Source organism: Herpailurus yagouaroundi, unplaced genomic scaffold, assembly GCF_014898765.1.
Source record: "Herpailurus yagouaroundi ecotype Mexico unplaced genomic scaffold, PumYag 246, whole genome shotgun sequence".
In the NCBI taxonomy this organism is placed as follows: Eukaryota; Metazoa; Chordata; class Mammalia; order Carnivora; family Felidae; genus Herpailurus; species Herpailurus yagouaroundi.
In genome coordinates this window covers 7380555-7405554 of record NW_024412463.1, presented here as the reverse complement: position 1 = coordinate 7405554, position 25000 = coordinate 7380555, and the positions used below count along the sequence as shown (strand labels likewise).

General features: G+C 49.8%; 1 protein-coding gene across 1 annotated transcript in view; it reads left to right on the top strand.

The window, feature by feature from the left end:
• Window positions 1-23522, top strand: part of CTCFL (CCCTC-binding factor like) — a 28564-nt gene extending 5042 nt beyond the window's left edge. Inside the window, exons 3-10 of the mRNA XM_040459822.1 lie at window positions 538-708; window positions 1027-1160; window positions 4152-4272; window positions 5621-5770; window positions 7934-8094; window positions 11171-11353; window positions 16972-17095; window positions 21750-23522. Coding sequence (XP_040315756.1) covers window positions 538-708; window positions 1027-1160; window positions 4152-4272; window positions 5621-5770; window positions 7934-8094; window positions 11171-11353; window positions 16972-17095; window positions 21750-21904 — 1199 coding nt within the window. The 3' untranslated portion in view covers window positions 21905-23522. The remainder of the gene's footprint in view (window positions 1-537; window positions 709-1026; window positions 1161-4151; window positions 4273-5620; window positions 5771-7933; window positions 8095-11170; window positions 11354-16971; window positions 17096-21749) is intronic.
• The last annotated feature ends 1478 nt before the right edge of the window (window positions 23523-25000 follow it).

The following is a 25000-nucleotide window of genomic DNA, read 5'->3' as shown; positions in this document are numbered from 1 at the left end:
TTTCTGGTTGCACGTGAGGAGAATAATGTCCACTGTGCTGGTGTTGAGTGGTGTTCTGTAGATGTCTGTTACGTCTGTTTGGTTGATGGCGGGGGGTCTTCTGTTTCCTTGCTGATCCTCCGTCTAGTTGTCCTCTCCATTGTAGAAAGTAGGGTGTTGAAATCTCCAAGCGCCTCTCTCCACCTTCACTTCTGTCAATTTTTGCTTCAAGTATTTTGGGACTCTGTTATTGGGCACATGTATGTTTATAATTGTTCTACCTTTGTGATAGATCGAGTCTGTTATCGTTGTATAACGTCCTTAATTGTCTCTTGGAACAGTATTTGCCTTAAGTCTGTTTTGTCTATTGCTAGAGTTGCCTCAGCTCTTCCGGTCACCGTTTGCATGGAACGTCTCCTGTTGGGTTACCATATTATGCGTAAAAAAAAAAAAAAAAAAAAAGGATGTACCAAGTGACTTTGATGTGTTTCAGTGGAATTTCAACATCTAAACAAAAGATTTTTACAAATACACAAACTCTGTATCTTCTTCCTGCAGAAGCAAAACGACCCTTCTGCTGTGATAGCTGCGTGTTCACCTCTTCTAGAATTTCGAGTTTTAACCGTCATATGAAAACTCACAGCACCGAAAAGCCCCACATGTGCCACCTGTGTCTGAAAGCTTTCCGCACGGTCACTCTTCTGCGGAATCATATCAACACTCACACAGGTAAACCAGGGGAGAAGAATTATTTCCCATGAAGGATGCGTGTTAAGGTTTACGTACGAATGTGAATCCACCTGTCTGCACTTGAGAGTAACGTGTCTGTTTCGACCCCTTTGGTTTTGTCTTCTTCGATTGTGCTTAAAAACATCGAATGTTACAAAGATTTTCTTCTCACACGTGTCTGGGGGTAGTTAGGGTTTACAGGAGCTCTTCTTCATTGTTAGAGCGTTTTGAAACGGAGTCTAATTGATAAGTTGTAAATCCCTAGGGATATTTGTGGTGAAGTCTTATCTGAAAAGGCTGAACTATGTGATTTTACAGGAACCAGGCCCTACAAGTGTGGTGACTGCGTCATGGCATTTGTCACCAGTGGAGAACTTGTCCGACACAGACGTTATAAACACACTCACGAGAAACCCTTTAAATGTTCCATCTGCAAGTATGCCAGTGTGGAAGTAAGTCCGTCCTTGTCCTTAGAGCTTTGTGGCATTCTTTCTCACTTGACACGGGGCGCCTGAGTGGCTCAGTTGGTTAAGTGTCCGACTTCAGCTCAGCTCATGATCTCATGGTTTGTGAGTTCAAGCCCCACGTCGGGCTCTCTGCTGACAGAGTTTGGGGCCTGCTTCAAATCCTCTGTCTCCCTTTCTCTCTCTGCCCCTCCCCTGCTCACACTCTGTCTCTCTCTCAAAAATAAACATTAGACAAGAAATTTAAAAACTTGACGCAAAAGTTAAGTCACACTAACAGAATCTCTTACAAAATAGGCTTCGCTAAAGATATTATTGGTAGGAAATCTATGTGGAAAATGATACTCGTTTTTATTTTATACGTTTAAAATAGAAAATTGGATTTTTTTTTTTTTTTTGATTACCAACTCGTGAAAGCAACATGAAAGGTGTACGAATTACAAGTACAATCACTTCTACTTGGGAAATAATTCTCAAGTGTGTTAAGTTCTGTCCGGTGGTCTGTGGAGTGTAGTCAGTTCTACAAAATCAAAATGTATTTGCTCTGACATAGAACAGATTCAGTGTGGGTTTTTGCTGCAACTTTGGACCTTACCTCCGGGGCCCCTGGTCAGATATAAAGCGACTTGTGTGAGCATTCAGACACGGCCCGTTTCCTGTCTTAATTACAGACAGACCACCTTTCTCAGATTTCCAATTATGTGTCGTGCTCCTTTGAATTCTCTCGTACTTATACTTTCCGGCAGGCCTAGCCGCACCCTAAATGCAATGACAGAAGAATGTGACACTTCCTTTCCAACGTCAGGTCTCTGCGGTCACCCTTTAAGGACTCGGCCCTCTGTCCTGAGTCTGAGCCCAGTTGGGAAGGGATCACGCGCGCGAAAGGAACGGAGTTAAAGGGGAGGCCTCAAGTTTAAATACAGTCATGGTGCAACCGTGTTTCATCAACTAGGAAAGTTCGCGCACGGGGTCAGGATTTGGTTCCAGGAATTCTTTTCCCCCCACTGTTACTATTTTTAAAAATGAGGGGGCGCCTGGGTGGCGCAGTCGGTTAAGCGTCCGACTTCAGCCAGGTCACGATCTCGCGGTCCAGGAGTTCGAGCCCCGCGTCGGGCTCTGGGCTGACGGCTCGGAGCCTGGAGCCTGTTTCCGATTCTGTGTCTCCCTCTCTCTCTGCCCCTCCCCCGTTCATGCTCTGTCTCTCTCTGTCCCCCCAAAAAAAAATAAATAAACGTTGAAAAAAAAAAATTAAAAAAAAAAAATGATTTGCCATCGGAGTTAAAGGTGGTGGCTGCGTGTGGAAACCCCGAGAGGAGGTTTCAGAACTCAAAGCCTCCTGAGGACCCGAGGCCCGGAGTGGCCCCGTCGTTGGTGTCCTCCTGGCTCTCCGAGCAAGCTTGTGTGTTGGCAGAGGCCCTTCTCGGGGATGGGCAGTCCGCGTGCAGCTCGAGGGCTGGTCGGCCTCGACAGAGGGAACCCAGCCGCTGCCATCACCCCTTTTGTACGGTTTCCAAGCTTTTCCCTGCTGCTCGGTTCTGAGCGGGGAGCCGCCTAGGCCCCCCCTCACCATCCCTTGACGCTTGGGCCACCAGGAAGGTACCGGAGCCGTAGGCAGATCACAGCGCTCCTGACACCTTGTCAACGCGCCTTGTCCCCTCCTCCCTTTGCAGCCACGGGGACATCTGTCACAGCGCCTTCACTCCCTCTCACCGCTCCCCAAACTTTTTGTGCTGTTGTTGCTAAAACATCTCGCTTTGCCTTCTAATATACCCAAAGACGTCCACTTTTCTTCTAAAAATCCAAGCTGCATTTTTCGGTTTGGGCCTTGTTTTCCGTCCTAAGTCTTCTGTTGCTCTTGAATGTTCTCCAGGCTTCTGTATGCTTATCCCATACTGGGGAGCCAGACCCGAGCGCAGCCTTCCTGGGATGGTGCTCAGGGCTGACGCGGGCTTTCTGACCTCTATCGCCCGAGTGTGGCTGATGGGGCCGTGTCCGCTAAAGGCAGATATGGGCCTGCCGCCAGCACACGCAGAAAAAGAGCAGTTCTAGAAGGTGCTCAGTCAGGCCAAAAATGATCAGATGGAAGGGAGTGTGTGGTTTGCCTTTTAACTAATTGCCTGGGATATGTAGTTAATCAAATTAGAATTTGTTTCCTTTTACTTCCAAGTTTCATCTTATAAACAAATCACTAACACACAGAACCTGCCCTTGATAGAAAGTCCACGTGCCATGGGGGTCCACAGAACTGTGAACTTGAAGGGCCCGTAGGGAAACGTCCCATCAAAGACCTGATGCCTCAAGCTTCCTGCTTTACTTACGCAGACAGATGTTTTCTGCCCTCTGTGCACCGCAGCCTGATCTAAACTTTACAGCTATCGGATGCATGTTGCCTTGGAAATGCAAATAAAATCATGTATGGCTCTGAGCCGCTAGAGTTCAGTTTGTAAACTGAACTTTACAAAAGTGAAGTTGAACCTGAGAGTCTCTCGAAATGACTGCTCGTTATCCACAAAGGATCACACACACACACACACACAGACACACACACACACACAATCAAATGAGAAACTTCGTCCACGACAGAAAATAAAAATAACGACCGGTTCATGTTTTTCAGTGTGTGAAATACACTCTGAGGTTAAACTCGGGCCGATTTCTGCATCTTTTATAACTCTGATTAGTTGAAGACTCTACCACTTTTTATTATTTTATTTTTGTTCCTTTTAATGTTTATTGTTGAGAGAGAGAGAGAGAGAGAGAGAGAGAGAGAGACAGAGTGCGAGCAGGGGAGGGGCAGAGAGAGGGAGACACAGAACCCGAAGCGGGCTCCAGGCTCCGAGCCATCCGCACAGAGCCCGACGCGGGGCTCGAACCCACGAACCCACGAGCTCGCGGGCTGAGCCGCAGTCGAACGCTTTGCCGACTGAGCCACCGCCCTGAGGTTTCGGGGGCACCAGCGGCCTTTCCTCTGTTCACCAGGCGAGCAAGCTAAAGCGACACACCCGCTCACACACGGGGGAGCGTCCTTTCCAGTGCAGCCTGTGCAGCTACGCCAGCAAAGACACCTACAAGCTGAAGCGACACATGAGGACACACTCAGGTGAGGACGGGCCCTGCGGGCAGCCCAGGAGGCTCGGCCAATGCCCTGTCTCCCCGCCACCCAGTTAGAGCTCGGGCGGCAGAGTGAATTTCTTTGTGCTTTTCCGACACGGAGATCCGGATCCGCACTTCTGTGCCTGTTTGGCGCGGAGGGAGGCCACGTGAGTACCGTGCTGGGACCCCGCGGGGCTAAGTAGGACACCGTCCAGTGCCTGCTGGCGAGGTTTGTCGGGGAGCTCAAAGTCACATGCTTAACCGACCCTTCAGGGTTTTTTTTTGAAGTTTATTATTTTATTTTGAGAGAGAGATGGAGAGTGAGAGAGTAAGCAGGGGAGGGGCAGAGAGAGGGAGACACAGAATCCACAGCAGGTTCCAGGCTCTGAGCTGTCAGCCCAGAGCCCAACGCAGGGCTCGAACGCGCGGACCGCGGTATCGTGACCTGAGCCGAAGTCGGACGCTTAACCGTCTGAGCCACCCGAGGCGCCCCGGGGACCCTTCAGTTTTAAGGCAAAACGTAAAGTGTGCTGGTTTCGTGCTTCGTAATGCCCTTCACCTGTTGGCCCGTCCCTCGGCTGCCCCCCCCCCCGCCCCATCCTGTGGAAACTACCAGTTCTCTGTATTTATGAGTCTGTTTCTGTCTGTTTTGTTCCAAAGATCCCGCATATAAGTGACAACATAGGTATTTGTCTTTCTCTATCTGCCTCTTTCACGGAGGCTGACGCCCCCTAAGTCCGTCCATGTTGTTGGAAATGGCAAGATTTCATTCTTGTTTTGTGGCTGAACGATATTCCGTTGTGTATTTACCACATCTTCTGTAGCCATCCATCTGTCGGACCCTGGGGCTGCTTCCGTATCTCGGTGTTTGTAAATAATGCTGCAGTAAACGTACGGGGGCACATGTCTTTGCAAATTACTGTTTTCGTTTCTTCGCATAAATCCCCAGAAGTGGCATTCGTGGATCGTGTGGTATTTCTAGTACTCGCTTTGTGGGGTTTTTTGTTTGCTTGTTTGTTTGTCTTTTTGGTACGAAGAATACGTTTCCGTGGACATCTCGGGTCTTGATGCCACGGCAGGAACCAGATAGCTAAGTGACGAGTCAGCCGCCAGATGTTAGGAGAGCCGCCCGTCTGGGCCACTGTCCACACAGTCCTACTCGACCCAACGCTGTCTGTCTGGGCTTGATTTAGGAACCTGGCACAAACTGTGGGGCTAAACGGTTGAGGGAAGGGTGGAGAAAGGAGCCCTGGGGACAGCAGAAAAGCTTTCGGCTCCCAAGACCTTGGGGGAGGTTCAGGGCTTGCTGGGCGGAGCCGCCGTGCAGAGGGTCACTTTTGTCATCCGTGTCCCAGGTGAGAAGCCCTACGAATGCCACGTGTGCCACACACGCTTCACGCAGAGCGGCACCATGAAAATACACGTTCTGCAGAAGCACAGCAAGAATGTCCCCAAGTACCAGTGTCCGCACTGTGCCACCATCATCGCAAGGAAGAGTGACCTGCGTGAGTGTCTGGCTTAATGAGCTTCCTTTAACTACGGTATTTGCGGGCTCCTCGGAGGCGCATCCTGGACCCTGGAGCCCTGGGCCTGGTTACAGGGAGGCAGCTGGGCTGCAGGACCTACTCCGGAAGAGGGAGTTTTTTTCCCCCAGCGGTCCTGTGGCGCCATCTAGTGGCGAGACTGAAGAGGTGCGGTTTCATGGCTGGGCTCGGAGCGCTGGCCCAGGGCCCGTTCCGTTGCAGGTACACCTGATGACAGTCACAGGTATTTCAGCTCCTACAGCATTTTCACAGGTCTTGTTTCATCCCACCCTAGGCCTGCTTCTACAGATGAAGCAGATGATGAAGGAGCTTAGAGACATAGAGTGATCTGTCCCCAAGTCCCCCGAGTCCGGAGGTGCAGGGAGCCCGTAGGTGGCCTCGTTATAGGTTCTGACTCTGTTAATGTCCCCACCAGTGACGCTCCGCAGACTTTTCTTAAGATCTTGCTGTAATCCTCAAAAGTTCTGGCGGCCAAAGTGGCAAAAGTGAGGACCAAAACCAGTCCTCCCCTTAAGGAACTCCCTTCAGCAAAGGAGGCCAGCCAGGGCCTGAAATCCTTTACTGTGACATGGTTACGTCCCCTTCGTGGCACAAAACACCACAGAGCAAGAACAGAACCCGCCGTGAGCGACTCCGAATGCCAGGGTTAGGACTCGGGGTTTTACCCTGCCCGCAGGGGAAACCAGGCATATTGAGCAGTGGGGTCGTGGTGGGCACAGCCGTCAGCGAATGAGCATCCCTGCTTTGTCTCGGGGTCCCTGGGCTTCCCGTGTTCCGTGAACTTCCTTCTCTTTCCAAAGTATGTAACGTTGTGATGCTCAAAACACGTTAGCAGATGTACAAGTCGCTGGTTTGCCCGGAGAAAACCCTGGAGACGAGGTGCACTGTTTGGAAAACATTTCTGAAAGGGTGAGGGTGTTTAATGAAGCTTTAAAATTTTTTTTTGAAGTTTTTTTTACATTTTATTAATTTTTGAGATAGAGAAAGCATGGGGGGGGGGGGGACAGAGAGAGGGAGAGAGACAGAATCCGAAGCAGGCTCCAGGCTCTGAGCTAGCTGTCAGCACAGAGCGGACTCGGCGCTCGAACCCACGAACCGCAAGATCATGACCTGAGCTGAAGTCGGACGCTCAACCGACTGAGCCACCCAGGTGCCCCAAGAAGCTTTAACTTTTAAAAATCTAGAACATTCTGTCAACGTTACTGGAGTTACCGGCATGCCACAAAACACAGCCCAGTGGGACTTTGTAGGGCACAAGGGTCACAAGCCTGTTGCCGAGAAAGGAAACAAGTCTCTGACAGCTCGACAGAGTGATGTAGGTTACATCTCCTTTCAGCAGGTGGCCCTCTCCATGTACCCCTGTAAGATGCTTTGTGAGCGAGTGAAGTCTCCCTTCCTGCCGCCGTGGGAGAAATCAGACTCTTACATGCCTGAGACAGCACGACTAGGGTGCACCCCCTCCAGCTGTCCCTTTTTGCTTGGCCTCTTACACAAAGGATCACAAACCACCGTGCTTCAGACTCCATTCAGCAGAAATTATTCCAGAGCGTGTCCAATCAGACCTTACCGCGAGTCCTGCATGCGTTAGGACAGAGGCAAAAACAGCACATTGACTCTTAACACGACACTTGGACTTTTTTTTTTTTTTTTTTCAGTTAAAATCCAGAGGTTGTGTCTTTGTTATGTAAAACCACCGTGAGGTTATCCTAAAAACCTGCCCACGCCTCGCTGATAAGGTTCTCAAGGCGCTTTGTTAAATGAACACAATAGGTGGGACGTGCCGTGCCTTAAGTGACATTGAAATCCACGTCAAAAGAGTAATTCCTGGGCTTGGCAGCCTGTGGTTCCTTCTGAGCAGTGCTGTACAGCACCCAGCAGGGAATGACTTCGTTCCCTGAGAGACACTTGGCAGTATCTGGAGGCATTTTGGTTGTCACAGCTGGGGAGGAAAGGAATCTTAACTGGAATCTAAATATTCTCAGTGCCCAGGACACGCCCGCCCCCCCTCCCCCCAAGAAGAAACCAGCTCCATAGCGCTGAGGTCTAGAAGCCCTGACTCAGAGGGGAGGGGAGAGTAGCTGACCGAACACCGTTCTGCCGTATAACGTTCTGTAACTATTCTAGGTGTCCATTTGCGCAACCTGCATACTTACAAAGCCACAGAAATGAAGTGCCGTTACTGTACCGCCGTCTTCCACGAACGCTACGCCCTCGTTCAGCACCAGAAAACCCATAAAAATGAGAAAAGGTTCAAGTGTGAATACTGCTCTTACGCCTGCAAGCAGGTACTCGGTTTCAGCCAGTTTGGGGAGGCGGTGGGAGGCAGCGGTGTACGGAGGGAGGGAGGGTTGGGGTTCCCCATCGCTTTGAAAATCGTGAAAAAAAAAAAGATCATGCTTTGGTGAGAGAGACGGTTCAGAATAACCCGAAAGCAGCCGTGAGCCAATACTTGAAAGCAGCACTTCGTCAAAGTGTGGTTTTACAGACCCCTGGAGGTCCCTGCAGCCAGTCGGGGCTGTAAGATCAAAGTTCTTGTCATTAGATGACTGATTCATGCCGATACATTATTTGCCCTTTTTACCGTGTTGACATCGGCTGTGAAGGCGCCACAGCAGCAGAGGTGACTGAGAACAAGCAGAGCAGTCACCCCAGGCTGGTCTGGCATCTGCTGTGTTCTTCACCTTCATGCACAGCCGCAAAAGTGAAGGGTGGTTTTACTTAAGAATGTCCTTGATAGAGAGTAACAGTTCTCAACTTCATTCAGTCTTGACCCAGGATACTCATCTTTTGTTTTCTTTTTTTGACGTTTATTTATTTTTGAGGGAGAGAGAGAGAGAGTGTGAGTGGGTGGGGGCAGAGAGAGAGGGAGACACAGAATCCAAAGCAGGCTCCAGGCTCCCAGCTGTCAGCACAGAGCCCAACACGGGGCTCGAACTCATGAACCTGAGATCATGACCTGAGCCAAAGTTGGATGCTTAACTGACTGAGCCACCCAGGTGCCCCTAGTTACTCATCTTTGAATAACAGAGCCCCTGTGCTGTCTTCCAGAGCACAGCACCTGTCTGCAGGGAATCACCTGTGGCATTGTGTGAGTTGCCAGCCCAACTAGCCACTTTTTTCGTGAACTGCTGTTTTCACTTGGGAGAACAAGGGATAGGCAAACTCTCCTGCTTCAGTCAATGGACATTTGGCAACATGCAGTGCCTTTTTCTTGAAAGTAAATGAAGTGAGGGGCACCTGGGTGGCTCAGTCAGTTGAGCATCCGACTGCGGCTCAGGTCATGATCTCACCGTCTGTGAGTTCGAGCCCCGCGTCGGGCTCTGTGCTGACAGCTCGGAGCCTGGAGCCTGCTTCGGATTCTGTGTCTCCCTCTTTCTCTGCCCCTCCCCCGCTCATGCTCTGTCCCTCTCTCTCTGTCAAAAATAAATAAACATTAAAAAAAAAAAAGTAAATGAAGTGAGTCCATCACTTCAAAGAAAATGTGGTTGCCAGAGATACAATCTCATCTGTCAGGAGGAAATTACAATTAGAAATCTGTACATCCACCACCATGAGCTTGACAAGCTTTCTGACACTTGAAGACTTCTCTAATGAGATGGGAGTGATTTTAAGAAAGCATTTTTTTATGTAGTGGAGTGAAGTGTGACAACATGTAGAAGCCGTCCATAACTCGGTAAACTGATAGTTTTCCAAATGACCAGTCTGTTATTTTAGAAAATCATGCATAGATAGAAGATTCACTCAAAGTATAAGATCAATGAATTTTCATGTAATGGAGTACTAAAAGGACCCTCTTCCCCACATGTCTTTCCTCTCACCCTCCCTCCCAGGACAGCATTGCTCAGTCCCACGTTGAAAGTCAATGTCCCACCAAGGCCACGCTGTCCTGGAAGGGGGGTGGAGGCAAGACGTGTGGGAAGAGAGCACCCCCCAAGAGAAAACCTTGTAGAAATATAGTTTGGTTATGAACAGTAACACAGAAGTGGGTGTGTGTTTCCTCTGCATGGTCATAGCATTTTTTTTTAATTTTTTTTTTTATTTTTAACGTTTAGTTATTTTTGAGACAGAGAGAGACAGAGCATGAACAGAGGAGGGGCAGAGAGAGAGGGAGACATAGAATCTGAAACGGGCTCCAGGCTCTGAGCTGTCAGCACAGAGCCCGACACGGGGCTCGAACTCACGGACTGTGAGATCATGACCTGAGCCGAAGTCGGTCGCCCAACCGACTGAGCCACCCAGGCGCCCCGGTCATAGCATTTTAAATAAAACAAATAAAATGGGTACTTTCGCTTGACTTTATATATATTTTTGTCATGCTTTTCCAAAATTTTTTAAAGCTTATTTATTTGAGAGAGAGAGAGAGAAAGAGAGAGAACAGGGGAGGGGCAGAGAGAGAGGGAGAGAGAGAATCCCAAGCAGGCTCCACACTAAGTGCGGAGCCTGACACGGGGCTTGAACTCACGAACGGTGTCATCATGACCTGAGCGGAAACCAAGAGTCAGATGCTTAACCGACTGAGCCATCCAGGTGCCCCGGCTTCTCCAGGTTATTTACTTGGGTCAATCTTAGTTAAAATTCCTAATTATTTCTTTGCTAAGAACAGTTATTATCAGCTTTATGCTTTTAAATGGATATTAAGGTTTGTCCTAATATTTATCAGGAAGGCAAGAGGCGTAATGTACTTCCAACGCCAAATAGCCATGGAATTGAAACTCTGATGTTAGATTTTAAGTTTGCAGGTTCCTTCTGCCCTTTGTAAACTCGGGTCATTGCAGATAGTTCTAGAAGAAGGGCTGCTAGTCCATGAGGCCTCTTGGAGGGACAAATGATTATCGTTTCCCTCCCGAAGGAATGTTCTACCACATTCCCTGAGGGGCTGTGGGACCCGCGAGGCCCTCATCAGTGGCCTGATGGTGGACAAGTTTGTTTCCTAGATAGCCAGACCGTGCTGCCTGCATCACTAACCACATTGACATTGTGTGTGCCATCATTTTTCGTGATCACGCATTCATCCTTAGGGAGGGAAAAAGGTGTATAAGAAATAACATCAAGGTGGGCGCCTGGGTGGCGCAGTCGGTTGAGCGTCCGACTTCAGCCAGGTCGCGATCTCGCGGTCCGTGAGTTCGAGCCCCGCGTCGGGCTCTGGGCTGATGGCTCAGAGCCTGGAGCCTGTTTCCGATTCTGTGTCTCCCTCTCTCTCTGCCCCTCGCCCGTTCATGCTCTGTCTCTCTCTGTCCCAAAAATAAATTAAAAAACATTGAAAAAAAGATTAAAAAAAAAAAAAAAAAAATAACCTCCAAGGACTAAAAACAAAATCCCTGTAAATATTAAACCTGTCATTTCCCTCCCCTTCTCTCCTAGGAACGCCATATGACCGTTCACATTCGTACCCACACCGGAGAGAAACCATTTACCTGCGTCTCGTGCAATAAATGTTTCCGACAGAAGCAACTTCTAAATGTGCACTTCAGGAAATACCATGATGCAGACTTCATCCCGACTGTTTACCAATGCCCCAAGTGTAGCAAAAGCTTCTCCCGCTGGGTAAGCTCACTTAACTCCCAGTAAACCTTACTTCTTGCAAAGATTCCTCTGTTTCACAGGCTCTGACACACTCAGGGAGTTTAAACCCAATTATAGAAACTTGCCAGGGCTTAAGACGGCATCTGCCTGGCCTTGGGGAAGTGGTTATTCGTTTTTTTGGAGTCACAAAGCTCTTGCAAATCGTATGAAAGTGTGGTCTCCCCTTTCCATGAAAAAAGACGGCTCTACAAACAAAACCTTGCAAATGGTTTTAGAGAATTCTCATACTCCCTGGAGTCCACAAGAACCACTGCTCTTAAATGTAACATTTTAACATTGTTCCTGTGAATTAGATTTAGGCTGTTTCCCAGAGAGAATGCAATTTTCGAAATGTCTCAGAGATGTTCTTCAAATAGTATTGTTGGTACTCTGCTAAGAAATGCATTTACTCTTCGACATTATTCTCTTTAGGTGCTGTGTGAGTGATCTGTTGCCATATGACAAATCGTTTCGAAACTTAGTGGCTTAAAACAACATTTATTTCCTCACACTTTCAGTGGGTCAGGAATTTGGGAGGGGCTCGGCTGGGTGGGTCTGCTTCATCGTCTCTCAGGAGGTTACGGTCAGGATGTCATCAGGATGTCCACTCCCAAGATGGCGCCCTCCCATGGCTGTTGGCAAGAGTCTTCAGTTCCTCACCACGTGGAACATTCCATTGGGCTGCTCAAGGGGTCTCATGACCCAGAGTAAGCGAGAGGGAGCAAGGGGGAGGCCGCTGTGACTTTTGTCACCTACTTTTTAAAGTGACCCATTACCTCTGTTCATTAGAGATGAATCACTAGGGGTGCCCTGGTGTCTCAGTCGGTTAAGCGACCGACGGGCTCAGGTCACGATCTCGTGGTTCGCGGTTCGGGAGTTCGAGCCCCGCAGCGGGCTCTGCACTGATGGTGTGGAGTCTGGTTGGGATTTTCTCTGTCTCTCTCTTTCTGCCCCTCCCCAGCTTATGCATGCTCTCGATCTCTCTCTTTCTCTCAAAATAAAGTAATAAACATTAAAAACTTTAAAAAAGAAGCAAATCACTAGGTCCAGCCCACACCCAAGAGGTGGGGGATGAAGTTCCCTTTGAAAGAAAGAGTGTCAGAGAATTCGTGGACATTGAAAAAAATACCACAGATGATGAGCCAGATCTCTAGACAGTGTATATGCTCCAGGCTCACTTCATAAAAGTTCTGAATTATCTGTAGTTGACTATTTTTGTGGGGAAAGCTTTATACCTTTTCTCTTTGTGCTTTTCTGGGTAGTGTAGTGGGGTAATTCCAGAGTGTTAATACTCTTAGTTCAAAATTTCAAATACAAGTTGTGACAATAGCCCAAAAACAGCATTCATACAGACTTAGCATTGTCAAGGGTCAACACTGGAAAGATTCTGCCTTTTGGTGGGAAGAATAAGAAAACAGAGAAGGGGTTGAGTCGGCCTCATAGAATTCCTCAGAGCAAACAGTCAGAAGTCTTGAAAGTTTTTCTTGCATTCAAGAGAGCGCATGGGGACTTGGATCTAGAATACAGACATCCCTCGGAGATATTGCAGATTGAGATATTGAGATACTGCAGTAAAGCAAACGTCACAATAAAGTGAGTCAAGAGAATGGTTTGGTTTCCCGGGGCATACGAAAGCTACGATGATGCTGTGCTGTAGTCCATTAAGTGTCCAATAACAACACGCCTTAAAAAAAAGCATATATTGTAATTTGAAAATACTTCACTGCTAACAAATGCTAACCACCAGAGCTTTCGGCAAATTGTGATAGCTGATCACTGATCACCGTAACAAATATAATAATAACAAAAAAAGCTTGAAATATTGTAAGAATTGGCGCCCTCCTCCGTTGCTGGTGGGATTTGAAATAGGTGAGGCCGTGGGGGCCCCTGGGGGCCTCAGTCGGTGGAGCGTCCGACTTCGGCTCAGGTCACGATCTCGTGGTCCGTGAGTTTGAGCCCCGTGTCGGGCTCTGTGGTGACAGCTCCGAGCCTGGAGCCTGCTTTGCATTCTGTGTCTCCCTCTCTCTGCCCCTTGCCCGCTCATGCTCTGTCTCACTCTATCTCTCAAAGATGAACAAACGTTAAAAAATTTAAAAAAATAATAATAAAGCTAGAGTAATCACAGCAGGGTGTGTTAGTGAAAGAACAGACACATGGATGGAGCAGAGAGCCAGACAGACCCTGTGAACACAGTCTGCCGATCTCTGACCAAGGAGCAAAGGTGATGCAATGGACAAAATACCACCTTTTCAGCCAACGTACTAGAGGAACTTGAATCCACATGGAAAAAAAACAAAAACAAAAACAAAAACAAAACAAAAAACCCTAGACCAAGACCTTATGCCTTTCGCAAAAATTAATTCAAAATGGTTAACAGACCAGGGCGCCAGGGCAGCTCAGCCAGTTAAGCATCCGACTCTTGGCTTCAGCTCAAGTCATGATCTCGCGGTTTGTGAGTTTGAGCCCCGCGTCGGGCTCTGTGCTGACAGCTCGGAACCTGGAGCCTGCTTCGGATTCTGTGTCTCCTCCTCTCTCTGCTCCACTCATGCTCTGTCTCTCTCTGTCTCTCAGTAATAAAAACAGTTAAAAAATTAAAAATAAAATAAACTGAACAATTTCTGATTGGAGAAGACACGCCACAGACAGGGAGAAAATATATGCCAAAGTCACCTCTGATGAAGGACTGTCGTCCAGAATACACAAAGAGCTCTTAAAACTTAAAATCCTAAGGAAACAGACACCCCGGTTAATAAATGGGCCGAGGACGTTGTTACATACAGACCCCTCACCCGAGAAGACGCACCGGTGGCAGATAAGCCCGTGCAAAGATGCTCCGCGTCGTACGTCATCAGGGAAATGTAGTTAGGACGAGACCCCACCACGTACCTATCAAAATGGCCCAAATCAGGAACCCTGACGACCCCAGATGTCGGCGAGGATGTGAACAGCACAGGCTCTCATTCGTTGCTCGTGGGAATGCGACGTGGCACGGCCTCTTGGGAAGAGTTTGATGGTTTCTTACAAAACTAAACGTAGTCTTACCATACGGTCCAGCACTCACACTCCTGTTCACCCGAAGGAGTAGAAAACGTAAATCCACACAGAAACCCACACGTGGGTGTTCGTAGCAGCTTTATTCCTAACTGGCAAAAGTCGGAAGCAGCCAAGACGCCTTCCAGTAGGTGATGGATAAGTGAACTGTGGTCCATCCAGACGATGGAGTGTTATCCAGAAGAAACGAGCCATCAAGCCATGCAGCCATGAAGACAGGGAGGAACCTTAAGCGCGTATTACTAAGTGAACGAAGCCAATCTGGAAAGGGTATGCGCTCTGATTCCAATGATGCGACGTTCTGGAAAAAGCAGAACTGTGGAGACCGTAAAAAGATCGTGGTTTCCAGGGGTGGGGGAGCAGGGATGAACAGATGGAGCACGGAGGGTTTTTTAAGGCAGTGAAACCAACCTGTGTGATACTAGAACAGTAGATGCTTGCCATTATACGTTTGTCCAAATGCACAGAATGAACAACACCAAGAAGGAACCCTCGTGTAAACCGTGGACTTTGGGCGATTATGACGTGTCTAAGGAAGTTCATCAGGTTGTAACAAATGTACCCCCGGTTCTGGTGGGGGTGCTGATAATGGGGGGGGGGGGGAGGCTGTGCGGGTGGGGGCAGGGGTATAAGGGAAATCTCTTGACCTCCCTCCCAGACGCGCCATGAACCTAAATCTACTTTAAAATATGAAGTCTTTAAAAATAAATAAGCGCCTCTCGGGATATTTGAATCCAATTTAATTTCTAGAAAGTAAATCACTCGCAAACTTCCATTCTTTAACACGCAACAGGCAAGTGTATCTCCGTGCCTGAATGTCATAGGGCAAGGCCCCCTGCCTCCCCAGTAAAGGACCCGTGCCCTGGATTCCAAATGCTCGCTCCCTCCTCTCTTGAGAAACATTCCTCTGACACGTGTCTGTCCTATCGCTCTGCCCTCTGAGTCGCAACTAACCTAAACGTCATATCGGTTTACTTAAAATCTTAGCCCATTTACCGTTTAAAGGCTAGACGTGTTTTTGCTTATTAATCCAAAACCGACGCCCGGAGTCGTTAGCCAGGAGCCTCATGAATTTGAAGGAAGGTGGTGTGTGTGTGCACGTGTATGTGTGTGCTTGGCTGGGGAAGGGGCCATTGTTGTCGTCATAGTCTCGAATCTGTGGCCCCGAAGGCTTAGTTTGTGCACAGTCATCATATAAACCCAGGGACTGGACAGCGTTCTTCTGTATGGGGCCGGTAGTAATATTTTCAGCTTCGCAGACCATTTTCTGGCCCAACTGCTCAAGTCTGTCGGAGCCCCCAAAACAGCTATAGACGGACAATTCATGAATGAATAGACACGGCAGTCTTCCAGAAGACTTGCTTTACAAAATCCAGTTGGCCAGCTGGATTGAACCCTTGGGTCATTGTCTTCCCACCCGGAATGGAACCGGTTTAAATGACCTGTAACATCCACCTTCTCCTTACACGTGAATCCTTCCCCCTTTGCCCATAAACCAGGACGGTCCAGCGGAGCACCCACTGAAGCTGCAGTGGAAATTAGGGGGGAGGTTTTATGTAATCAGAAAATCGAATGGCACGTCAGCAGTATCTTACTTTAGCATATGAACTTTCCAAACGATGAAAAATTTCTAGCTTAATTTAAACCATCGTAAGCGTTCGCGTGTAAGAATACATCGGTGAATAGTCTTGACCGAGAAATCTCTGACTTCCCTTTTAATTCTGAGTGTTGTATATACAGTCAGTTACCCCTTGTGGGGGCAAGTGACCGAGTGACTCCGTCGGTTAAGTGTTCGATTCTCGATTTCGGCTCAGGTCGTGATCTTGCAGTTTGTGAGATCGAACCCCAAGTCAGGCTGTGTGCTCAGAGCACACACTGGGATTCTCTCTCTCTCTCCCTCTCTGCTCCTCCCCTGCTTGGGCACTCCCTCCTCTTTCAAAATAAACAAACATTAAAAAAATAACCCCACGCATGTTAGATCAGGAGAGGAGCTGGCAGGCCAGTAAAATATACATGGTATGTTACATATTTTCTTAAAATTGACAATCTATTGAATTTCTGGCTCAACATCAAACCTCACTTTGGACAGGGGGCACATTCTAGAAGAACAGATTTTGTCTTCTCTTTGACCTCTATGATAAAAAAAATTTGGCTAGACCTAAACACAACAGAGGGGTCCCCTTTTATTTTATTAAAAAAATTTTTTTCACGTTTATTTATTTTTGAGAGAGAGATAGAGCGTGAGCAGGGGAGGGGCAGAGAGAGAGGGAGACCCAGAATCCAAAGCGGGCTCCAGGCTCTGAGCTGTCAGCACAGAGCCCGACACGGGGCTCGAACTCAGGAACTGCGAGATCCTGACCTGAGACGAAGTCGGACGCTCAACTGACTGAGCCACCCGGGGGCCCCTAAAAGCCACCTTTTATTGTGCAAGACTCTACCAGGTACATGTTGCCCCATTTTCCCGTACCCGGGTCTCTAACTGCGGAATTTGAAGTGACATTCCGTGGGTGATGCTGACTCCCATGTGCTCTGTGTCGTCTCGCCGACAGAATAATATGCAGAGACATTCCGCGAAGTGTGACGCGGGCCAGGCAAAGCCGGCCGCCTCGGGCAAAGTGAGAAGAGTGAAGAGGAGAAAGCTGGCCGTCCTGAAAGAGGCAGGAAAGGAAGACGGTAACTCATTTTAAACAAACTGGGTTTAATTTGAGAGTGCTCTCCTTGTTATCGCTTCCCGGGTGCTGAGTGGTCCCGTGCAGGGGATGCACCCAGAAGCCCTAAGTGCCTGTCCCCGAAAGGTCCTGGTCCCAGCCCTGTTGCCGCTCCCTGCCACCTCGGGCAGGTGTTGAACTTCAGTTTGCCCCCTCTGGGCCATTGGCAAAGTGGAAGCGATTACTCGTGCAGGTGCAGAGAGCCCCAGGAGGCGTCCACGGCTCTCGTCACCGGGGTTCCTGGCAGACAGTCTAGCGAGGCTGAAGGCCGCCCTCCTCTGGAAGCCGGTGGCCTGTCACCTCTGCCTGGCGGAACTTCTGGGGCGCCGTGTGCGTGTCCTGGGGCTGCTACAGCAAATGGCCACGCGCTGAGTGTCTCAGAGCATCACAGGCCCACTGTCTCCTAGCTCTGGGGCCCGGAAGTCCCAACTCAAGGTGTCGGAAAAGGTTGTCTTCCTCCTGAAGGTTCTGGAGCGATGCCCTCCTGCCTCTCCCAGCTTCTGGTGGCTCCCGGGGTCTCCCGGCCCATGGCCACATCCCTCCAGTCTCTGCCTGTGTCTTTGCAGGGCTTTCCTCCCTCTTCTGTCTCTTGTTGTCTTTCTAAGGACACTTGTCACTGGATGTAGAGCCTGTCTGAAAGCTAGGATGATCTGTTCTTGAGACCCTTAACTTCTTTGTATCTTCAAAGACATAAGGTTACATTCACAGCTTTCAGGGGTTAGGATGTGGACGTATCTTTTTGGGGGGTCGCTCTGGGCATCACAGTCTTTATCGTCTGGCCTCCGGGAGCCGACGTGGGTTCCCAGGTTAGAGCAAAATGGGTCTGAGTCCAGCCTGCCCTCTAAGATGTTCTGCCCCACGAGGGGACAGACCTAGTGCTCCGTGCAGGCGTTCCGTTTACGTCCTCTATTCCCTTCATGAGGATCCTAGAACTGGAGAGATCCTAGACTGAGACCGCACGACCTTCCCGCAAAAACAAACGGAAAATGTTTGCGTGGCCTCCTTCTTCTAAAATCCCCTATATTTTGATCCCAGCCCCAATCCTTGAGCAGCGAATGTTCCCGCAGATGGCAGTCAGCCCTTTCCTTACCTCAGAGTCACCTGGTACAATAAGGGAATGGCCCGGCCGAATTTGAATTCCGGGTAAACAGTGAATACGCGTTTAGCGTGAGTATATCCCATGCGCTGTTTGAGATATACTTGTACTAAACAGTTACGCATGGTGCTTGGAACGTGGACAGCCGGGCTGGAGTTCTCCTGACCTGGGCTCTACAACCTGCTCAGGCCTTCCTCAGTGTTCCTGAGTCTTCCTACCGGGGGCCGGAGCTCCAGCCCTCCTCCACCAGCTCCCGGCTTCTCCAGCAGCAGGGGCAGGTCAGCCCGCGGTGCTTGGGGGGTGACCCAGAAGAGAAGTGACGGTCACAGCATGGATATAAAACTGACAGTGTCGTGAATACCACCTTCCGTGGTTTCCCCGAGGAGCGCCACCGCCCCTCCTGTCCCAGGTGTGAGGCCCCGCGGTGACCCTGTCCCCGCTCCCGACTCCACACCTCCCCTCCCTCTCCTGCTGGAGAAGTTCCTCCTGCCTGCCTGCCTGCCAGCCTGGAACACACGCGAGAGGCCTAAAGAGAAACGAACCCCCGCACGACGCCCACCCCTCCTGGTCCACAGAACTCCCATCATGTTCACCACGGACTCGCCCCCGCCCCTCCCGGGTCCCTCCATCTGGCTCCGGCCCCAGCACACCACTGGGGTCCCCAGGGGCTCCCTGTGACCACGTCCCGCTGGCTTCTCCCTGCTGTAGCCATAGGGCCACCGACTGTCCCCCTCTTGACCCTCTCCCCTCTTGCCTGCTCAACAGGCATCCATCCTTCTGGAATTTTCTCTGGCTCCTCCAGCCACCTCACCTTCTCCTCTTCTCCTCCCCACAGTTTTTCTCGCCTTCGGTCCACCTCGATACCACGTCCACACCTGCATACATGACTCTCACCCTCTCCCGTGGCAGGTCACTGGTGGTCTGGGACTGCAGCCCCCATGTAGCCTCCAGAGGCTGGGAGCGAATGTCCCGCTGCCTCGTGAGCGTCTCCCCCCTGCTGTCTCAAATCCAGTTCGCCTAAAACTGAAGTCTTGACACCCCGCCGCTGCCCCCGCCCCCCCCCTCAGCCTCATTCTCTCCTGCAGGCCTGATCCACGCTAGTGTTGGAAGCCAGGGCACCCAGGCGGCTGCCTCCCCTGCTGCTGTGGACCGGGGCCACCTGTCTCCCCAGGTCCGGGACCTTGTCTCAGCACCTGTCCCCCATCCTCGCTGCCCACCACCTGAACCCCTTCTCTGTGCACCAGCGCTCTGAAGACGGGGCCTTGGGTGTGGCCAGCCGCTCCCCGCCCTCCCAGGCAGCCAGCCATACTGGTCCCCCCACCCCAGCCAGGCCAGACTCACCCTCTCCTTTGCCCGGCATTCCTGGTAACTCGTCCACGGACCCCCAAGATCTCAGCTCTGACCCTTGAGCAGGTCGCCCTGCCTCACGTACACCCCGGGCCCGGGCCTCTGCTTTGCACACCCCCACCTGGTGCTCAGCGTCACATTTATCTGCTTCTTCAGTGCCCGCTCCCACCCGCACTGAGCTCCCCTCCAAGGCGGGCCTGGCGGGTTCATCCATTCCCACTTACGATCGAAAAATGAGCACAGCCCTTTACGGGACAAGACAAGTAGGTGACACCCAGCTCAGATCTTCCAACCACCGTATAGAGATGCAGAGGCCAGGCTGCTGGGATCCTTGCTCCCGCTGGGACGGACCCTAAAGCGTCCATACACAGGTATGACTTCTCGGTTAATTAGGCACCCACTGGCTCCCGCTTCATACCTAAATGCAGTATTTTCTTTTCATTATCTAGTAAACCAAGTCCTTAAAAAAAACCTTTGACCAAATTTCATCCGAATAAGCCTTCCCTAGAAGATCAAATGATTGGGGACGGACTAAAGGTTTTTGAAAATGTCGCCCGTGGTCCGTGACCTGTTTGCAGTGGGGCAGAGTTAGAGCGTCACAGCCTCCGGGCTGGTCACAAGCCCCCGTGGTTGGGTGACTGCCCCTGCCAGCACTGACCCCGAGCCTCCTGGACACTGGCCGGGAAATAAACGAAGAGTGAAGTCACAGGGGTGAAAAGCGGGTCCACATCTCTGCCCCCTCCCGCTGGGGCTCGGGCTGGTGTTTGAACAGGAGCACCACTTGGAGCAGGTCACCTGGGCACCAGGGGCACCTGGGAATGCTGCCTGCCCGGCACGCTCACCCTCCAGAAGGACGGAAACAGGAAGGCCCTCCCGGGTTTACTCTGACGCGCGGCGCGTACGAAAACATTTCTCGTACTTTTTTTAATGTTTATTTTTAAGAGAGAGAGAGAGAGAGGGAGCACGAGCAGGGGGAGGGGCAGAGACAGAGGGAGACCCAGAATCCGAAGCAGGTTCCAGGCTCCGAGCCGTCAGCACAGAGCCCGACGCGGGGCTCGAACTCACGAGCCGTGAGATCAGGACCTGAGCCAAAGTCGGAGGCTTAACCGACGGAGCCCCCCAGGCGCCCCTCATATTGTGGATGGTCAGCTGTTGGACCCCAAGCAAAGCGTGAATTGAAACGAGTAACCCAGCTTAATGTTAGCAAAAACTACGACTTTGTTTGCACATCAAAGGTTTCGCACCTGTATTATCCAGAGAACGGTCTGGCGTCTACTCCGCTGGGCTGGTGGGTCAGCTGTAGGCCACCTGGCTGTTCAGGGTAGGTCTTTGCAAGTGGCAGTTCCTTTGCGTTTGTAAGAACTCCGTCTTCGTGCTCTCCCCACACTCCCCACCCCCCCCCTAAAAAAACCACAAGCAAACACATCTTCAAATGACCTTGAACCGACAGGAGGTAAAGCTTCGGTAGGTGTGGGCTCTTTGCCGCTCCGTGGGTGTTCTTGGGAAGTAATTTGGGAAATAGGGAGAGGGATGAAAATACTCGGATTTACAGCGATCTTCTATTTTTAAGCGCCCAGGGTTGGGCTGGCTATAAGCCGCAGGAGGGTGGGCGGGCTGGTTGTGGATCTGGACGAGGCTCACAGGGTGCACCCAGCCGACTCTGCCCGAGTTCCCTGGCGGTAAGGACGAGTGCCCTGAAAGCTGCTGGCTGTCTTCCTTTCGGTGGTGTCATTCCACAGGCACAGAGGCGAGACAGGTGAGGGGCTCAGCCACCATCTGGGTCTGTAGGATCTGCCCTCAACCTACAGCAGTGGCTATCAGCGGGGGCTCTTCTGCTTCCCAGCAGACGTATGGCCGTGCCCGGAAACGTGTCCGGTTGTCCCAAGTGAGGAGGAGCGTTCTGGCCTCCAGAGGGTAGAGGCCAGGTGTGCCCCCAAACACCACAATTGGTCCAGCCCTAAAAGCATAGAGGGCTGAGGTTCAGAAACCCCTGACTTCACGCCCATAGGTCTCATCAGATTACTTGTTCTGTCTTATAAATGGAAAGAATCATTTTCTAAAATGTTTGCTGCTATGTTACAAATCAAAGGACTGTTTCCAAAATGTAAATGCACTGATTTTTTGGACTTTATTTTAAATTTGCCAAAACTCTCCCTCCCCCCGCCCCCACCCCCAGCCCCAAAAGACACCACTAAGGAGGTCTCTGCTGTGAGCGTGAAGCAGTACCCGGGAGAGACGGTTCCAGTCTGTTACGGAGGCGTCGCGGTCGGAAACCAGGGCCTGGACGAAGACCTGAGCTGTGAAATGATCCTCCAAATGATGGACAAGTGACAGAGCTTCCCAGTTCGCGTTCGTAGCAGTCCATTCTCCAACAAGTTCGAATTTTGCGGCATGTTCTTTGAAACAAGTTCATGACGATGGACGGTCTCGGTCTTTCCCAAGTGTGAGGTTAGTGCCCAGAATTATTTGCCTATTTTTTTGGACTGGATATTTAAACACAAAAAACACTGCAGGTGTTTCATAAAAGGCCCAAATCTTGAATTGGAGGATAAAACCTCAAAGCTATGAATTCACTCACTTGATCCTGCCGAGGTGGCCTGCAATGAAGGGGCCATGATTTGGGGCCGTAACAGTTATGCAGTTGTAGCACTAAGACTATTTAGTGCTTCAGCAAACAGCCAAAGCTGGGTACTTTCACCATTACATTTCTTTTTTTTTTTTTTTTTTTGAGTTTTAATTAATTTTTGAGAGAGAGAGAGAGAGGGAGACACAGAATCCAAAGCAGGCTCCAGGTTCCGAGCTACAGAGCTCGAACCCACGAACCGCGAGATCATGACCTGGGCTGAAGTCTGACGCTTAACTGACTGCGCCACCCAGGCTCCCCTCACCGTTATAGTCCTGACATGAGTTTTTAAACCTAAACAACTAGTTTGATACCGGTTTTTAAAATACAAATGAATTTTCCATAAAATTTAAAGGCACCGTAATACGTTCAATGCGTTCTCAATTCAACGAGAGAGATCGTAATGTTTTAAAAATAACCGAGTGGAAAATGACGATGCCTAATTATTTTAGTTTGGTGACTGAGCAAGGTACAGTTTGAGAGTTTGTATTCTTCCTAAATTATGTTTTTTGGCGGGCGTGAAGTTTTCCCTTTGGACACTCACGGTCACTGCCCAGCAGGTCAGTTCGTCTCTCTTTTGTTTCGCTGAAACTACTTCGTTTATAGTTTTTAAGTAATTAGCGGAGAGAGAAGAAAACGTGATGAAATGTGTACCTGTAAAGAATTTATACTCTGTGATGCCCTGTAACGGGCGGGGGAGTGTTTCTCTTTCGCCAGTTGACGAGGCTTTTCGCAATGCCAAGCATTAAGCGAAATGCCTCGTTAGAACCTAAAAGTAACTAATACCCACCTTCATAGAGATATATTTTTCATACTTTTCTTCTTAGCTCAGCAGCTGCTTTTGCTCTGAACTTCCCCCCTTAGTTTAACTTCATTGATACGGGTCCCAAATTCCAGTTTCTTGGCTTGATTGACATAGAATGGGCAAATAAAATTGGGAGATATTAAAAATGTGCATCATGATGATTTGATACGTGGGTACATTGTGGAAGCGACGCCTCCCATCGGTGAACTAAATTCAAATTCTTAAGGTGCTGGTCTGCTCTCCTAAGCCCAGAGCCCGGTGTCCTGGGAACGTAGAAGCCCTTTCCAGCCGGATGGGCATTCTTTTCATGGTAGCACAATAGTTGAGTTCACATAGTAAGACTTGAACCCTATGGTCTCTTGCATGCCGTCATTGTGACTATTTGACCTCTTGTAACACTTCCTTCCTCTTTGTTGTTTCAAGATGTTTTGCATAACTCAATAAAATGAAATGACTCAAAATGGCTCTCTTTGTTTTACGTGAATGGCGGTTCTTAAAAACGTGGATGTGGAGAAACTGGAACCTTGGGCGCTGTTTGGTGGGAACGTAAACTGGTGCAGCCACTATGGAAAATAGTATGGAGGTTCCTCAACAAATTAAAAATAGAATTAGCAGGGGCGCCCGGGGGGCTCGGTCGGTTGAGCATCCGACTCTTGGTTTTGGCTCAGGTCACGATCTCACGGGTCCACGGGATCAAGCCCCGTCTCAGGCTCTGCGCTAAGAGCGTGGAGGCTGCTTGGGATTCTCTCTCTCCCCGCCTCTCTCTCTGCCCTTCCCATGCATGCTCTCTCTCTCAAAATAAATAAGTGGTGAAAAAATCGTTACGAGAGTGAATTCTTATTGTCTGTATTTTACTACAATTAAGTTTTTTTGTTCTTTAAGAAGAACACAAGAAACGTGTTTGAAAGTACAAGACCGATACGTAGCTAAACCCCACCAACGACTCTTCAGCCATCTTTTGTAGGTAATTTGCAGGATATCGCATGCATCACACCTCTCTCAGAATAAAAATAAATAAACCTTAAAAAAATAGAATCACCTTATGAGCCAGTACCTTGGTTACATACCCCTAAAGAATTGAAAGCAGGGTCTCAAAGAGATATTTGTATGCCCACGTTCACAGCGCCATCATTCACAATAGCCCAAAGGTGGAAACAAGCTAAATGTCCATCAGTGGATGAATGGATCAATAAAATGTGCTCTATCCATACGGTGGAATATAATTCTGCCCCAAAAAGGAAGGAAATTCTAACACAGGCTACAACACGGACGAACCTTGAGGCTACTATGCTCTGTGAGGTCAGCCAGGCACGAGCAAATACCCTTGTGTGTGGGACTGAGAGTCGCCCAGTTCATAGAGACAGAAAGCGGAAGGGTGGCGACCAGGGATTGGGGGTAGGGAATGGGGAGTTAGTGTTTAGTGGGGTAGGGTTTCACTTTTGCAAGACGATAATCCAAGCTCTGGAGGTTGGTTGCACCACAGCATGAACGTTCTCAACACTACTGAGCTGTACCCTTAAAAATGGTGTGCAGGGGGCGCCTGGGTGGCTCAGTCGGTTAAGCGTCCGACTCTTGATTTCGGCTCAGGTCTCCATCTCCCAGTTCGTGGGTTCGAGCCCCGCGTCGGGCTCTGCGCTGACGGTCTGGAGCCTGCTTGGGATTCTCTCTCTCTCCCCGCCCCCCACCCCGCCCCTCCCACGCATGCCCTCTCTCTCAAAATAAATAAATAAATGCTTCTAAAAAACGGTTAAGAGAGTAAATGTCTTCTTATGTATTTTACTACAATTAAATGTTTTTGCTTTAAAACGAGCACAAGAGGGGCACCTGGGTGGCTCAGTCGGTTGGACGACCAACCTCGGCTCAGGTCAGGATCTCACAGTCCGTGAGTTCAAGCCCCACGTCGGGTTCTTGCTGACAGCTCGGAGCCTGGAGCCAGCTTCGGATTCTGTGTGTCCCTCTCTCTCTGCCCCTCCCCCACTCGCACTCTGTCTCTCTCTCT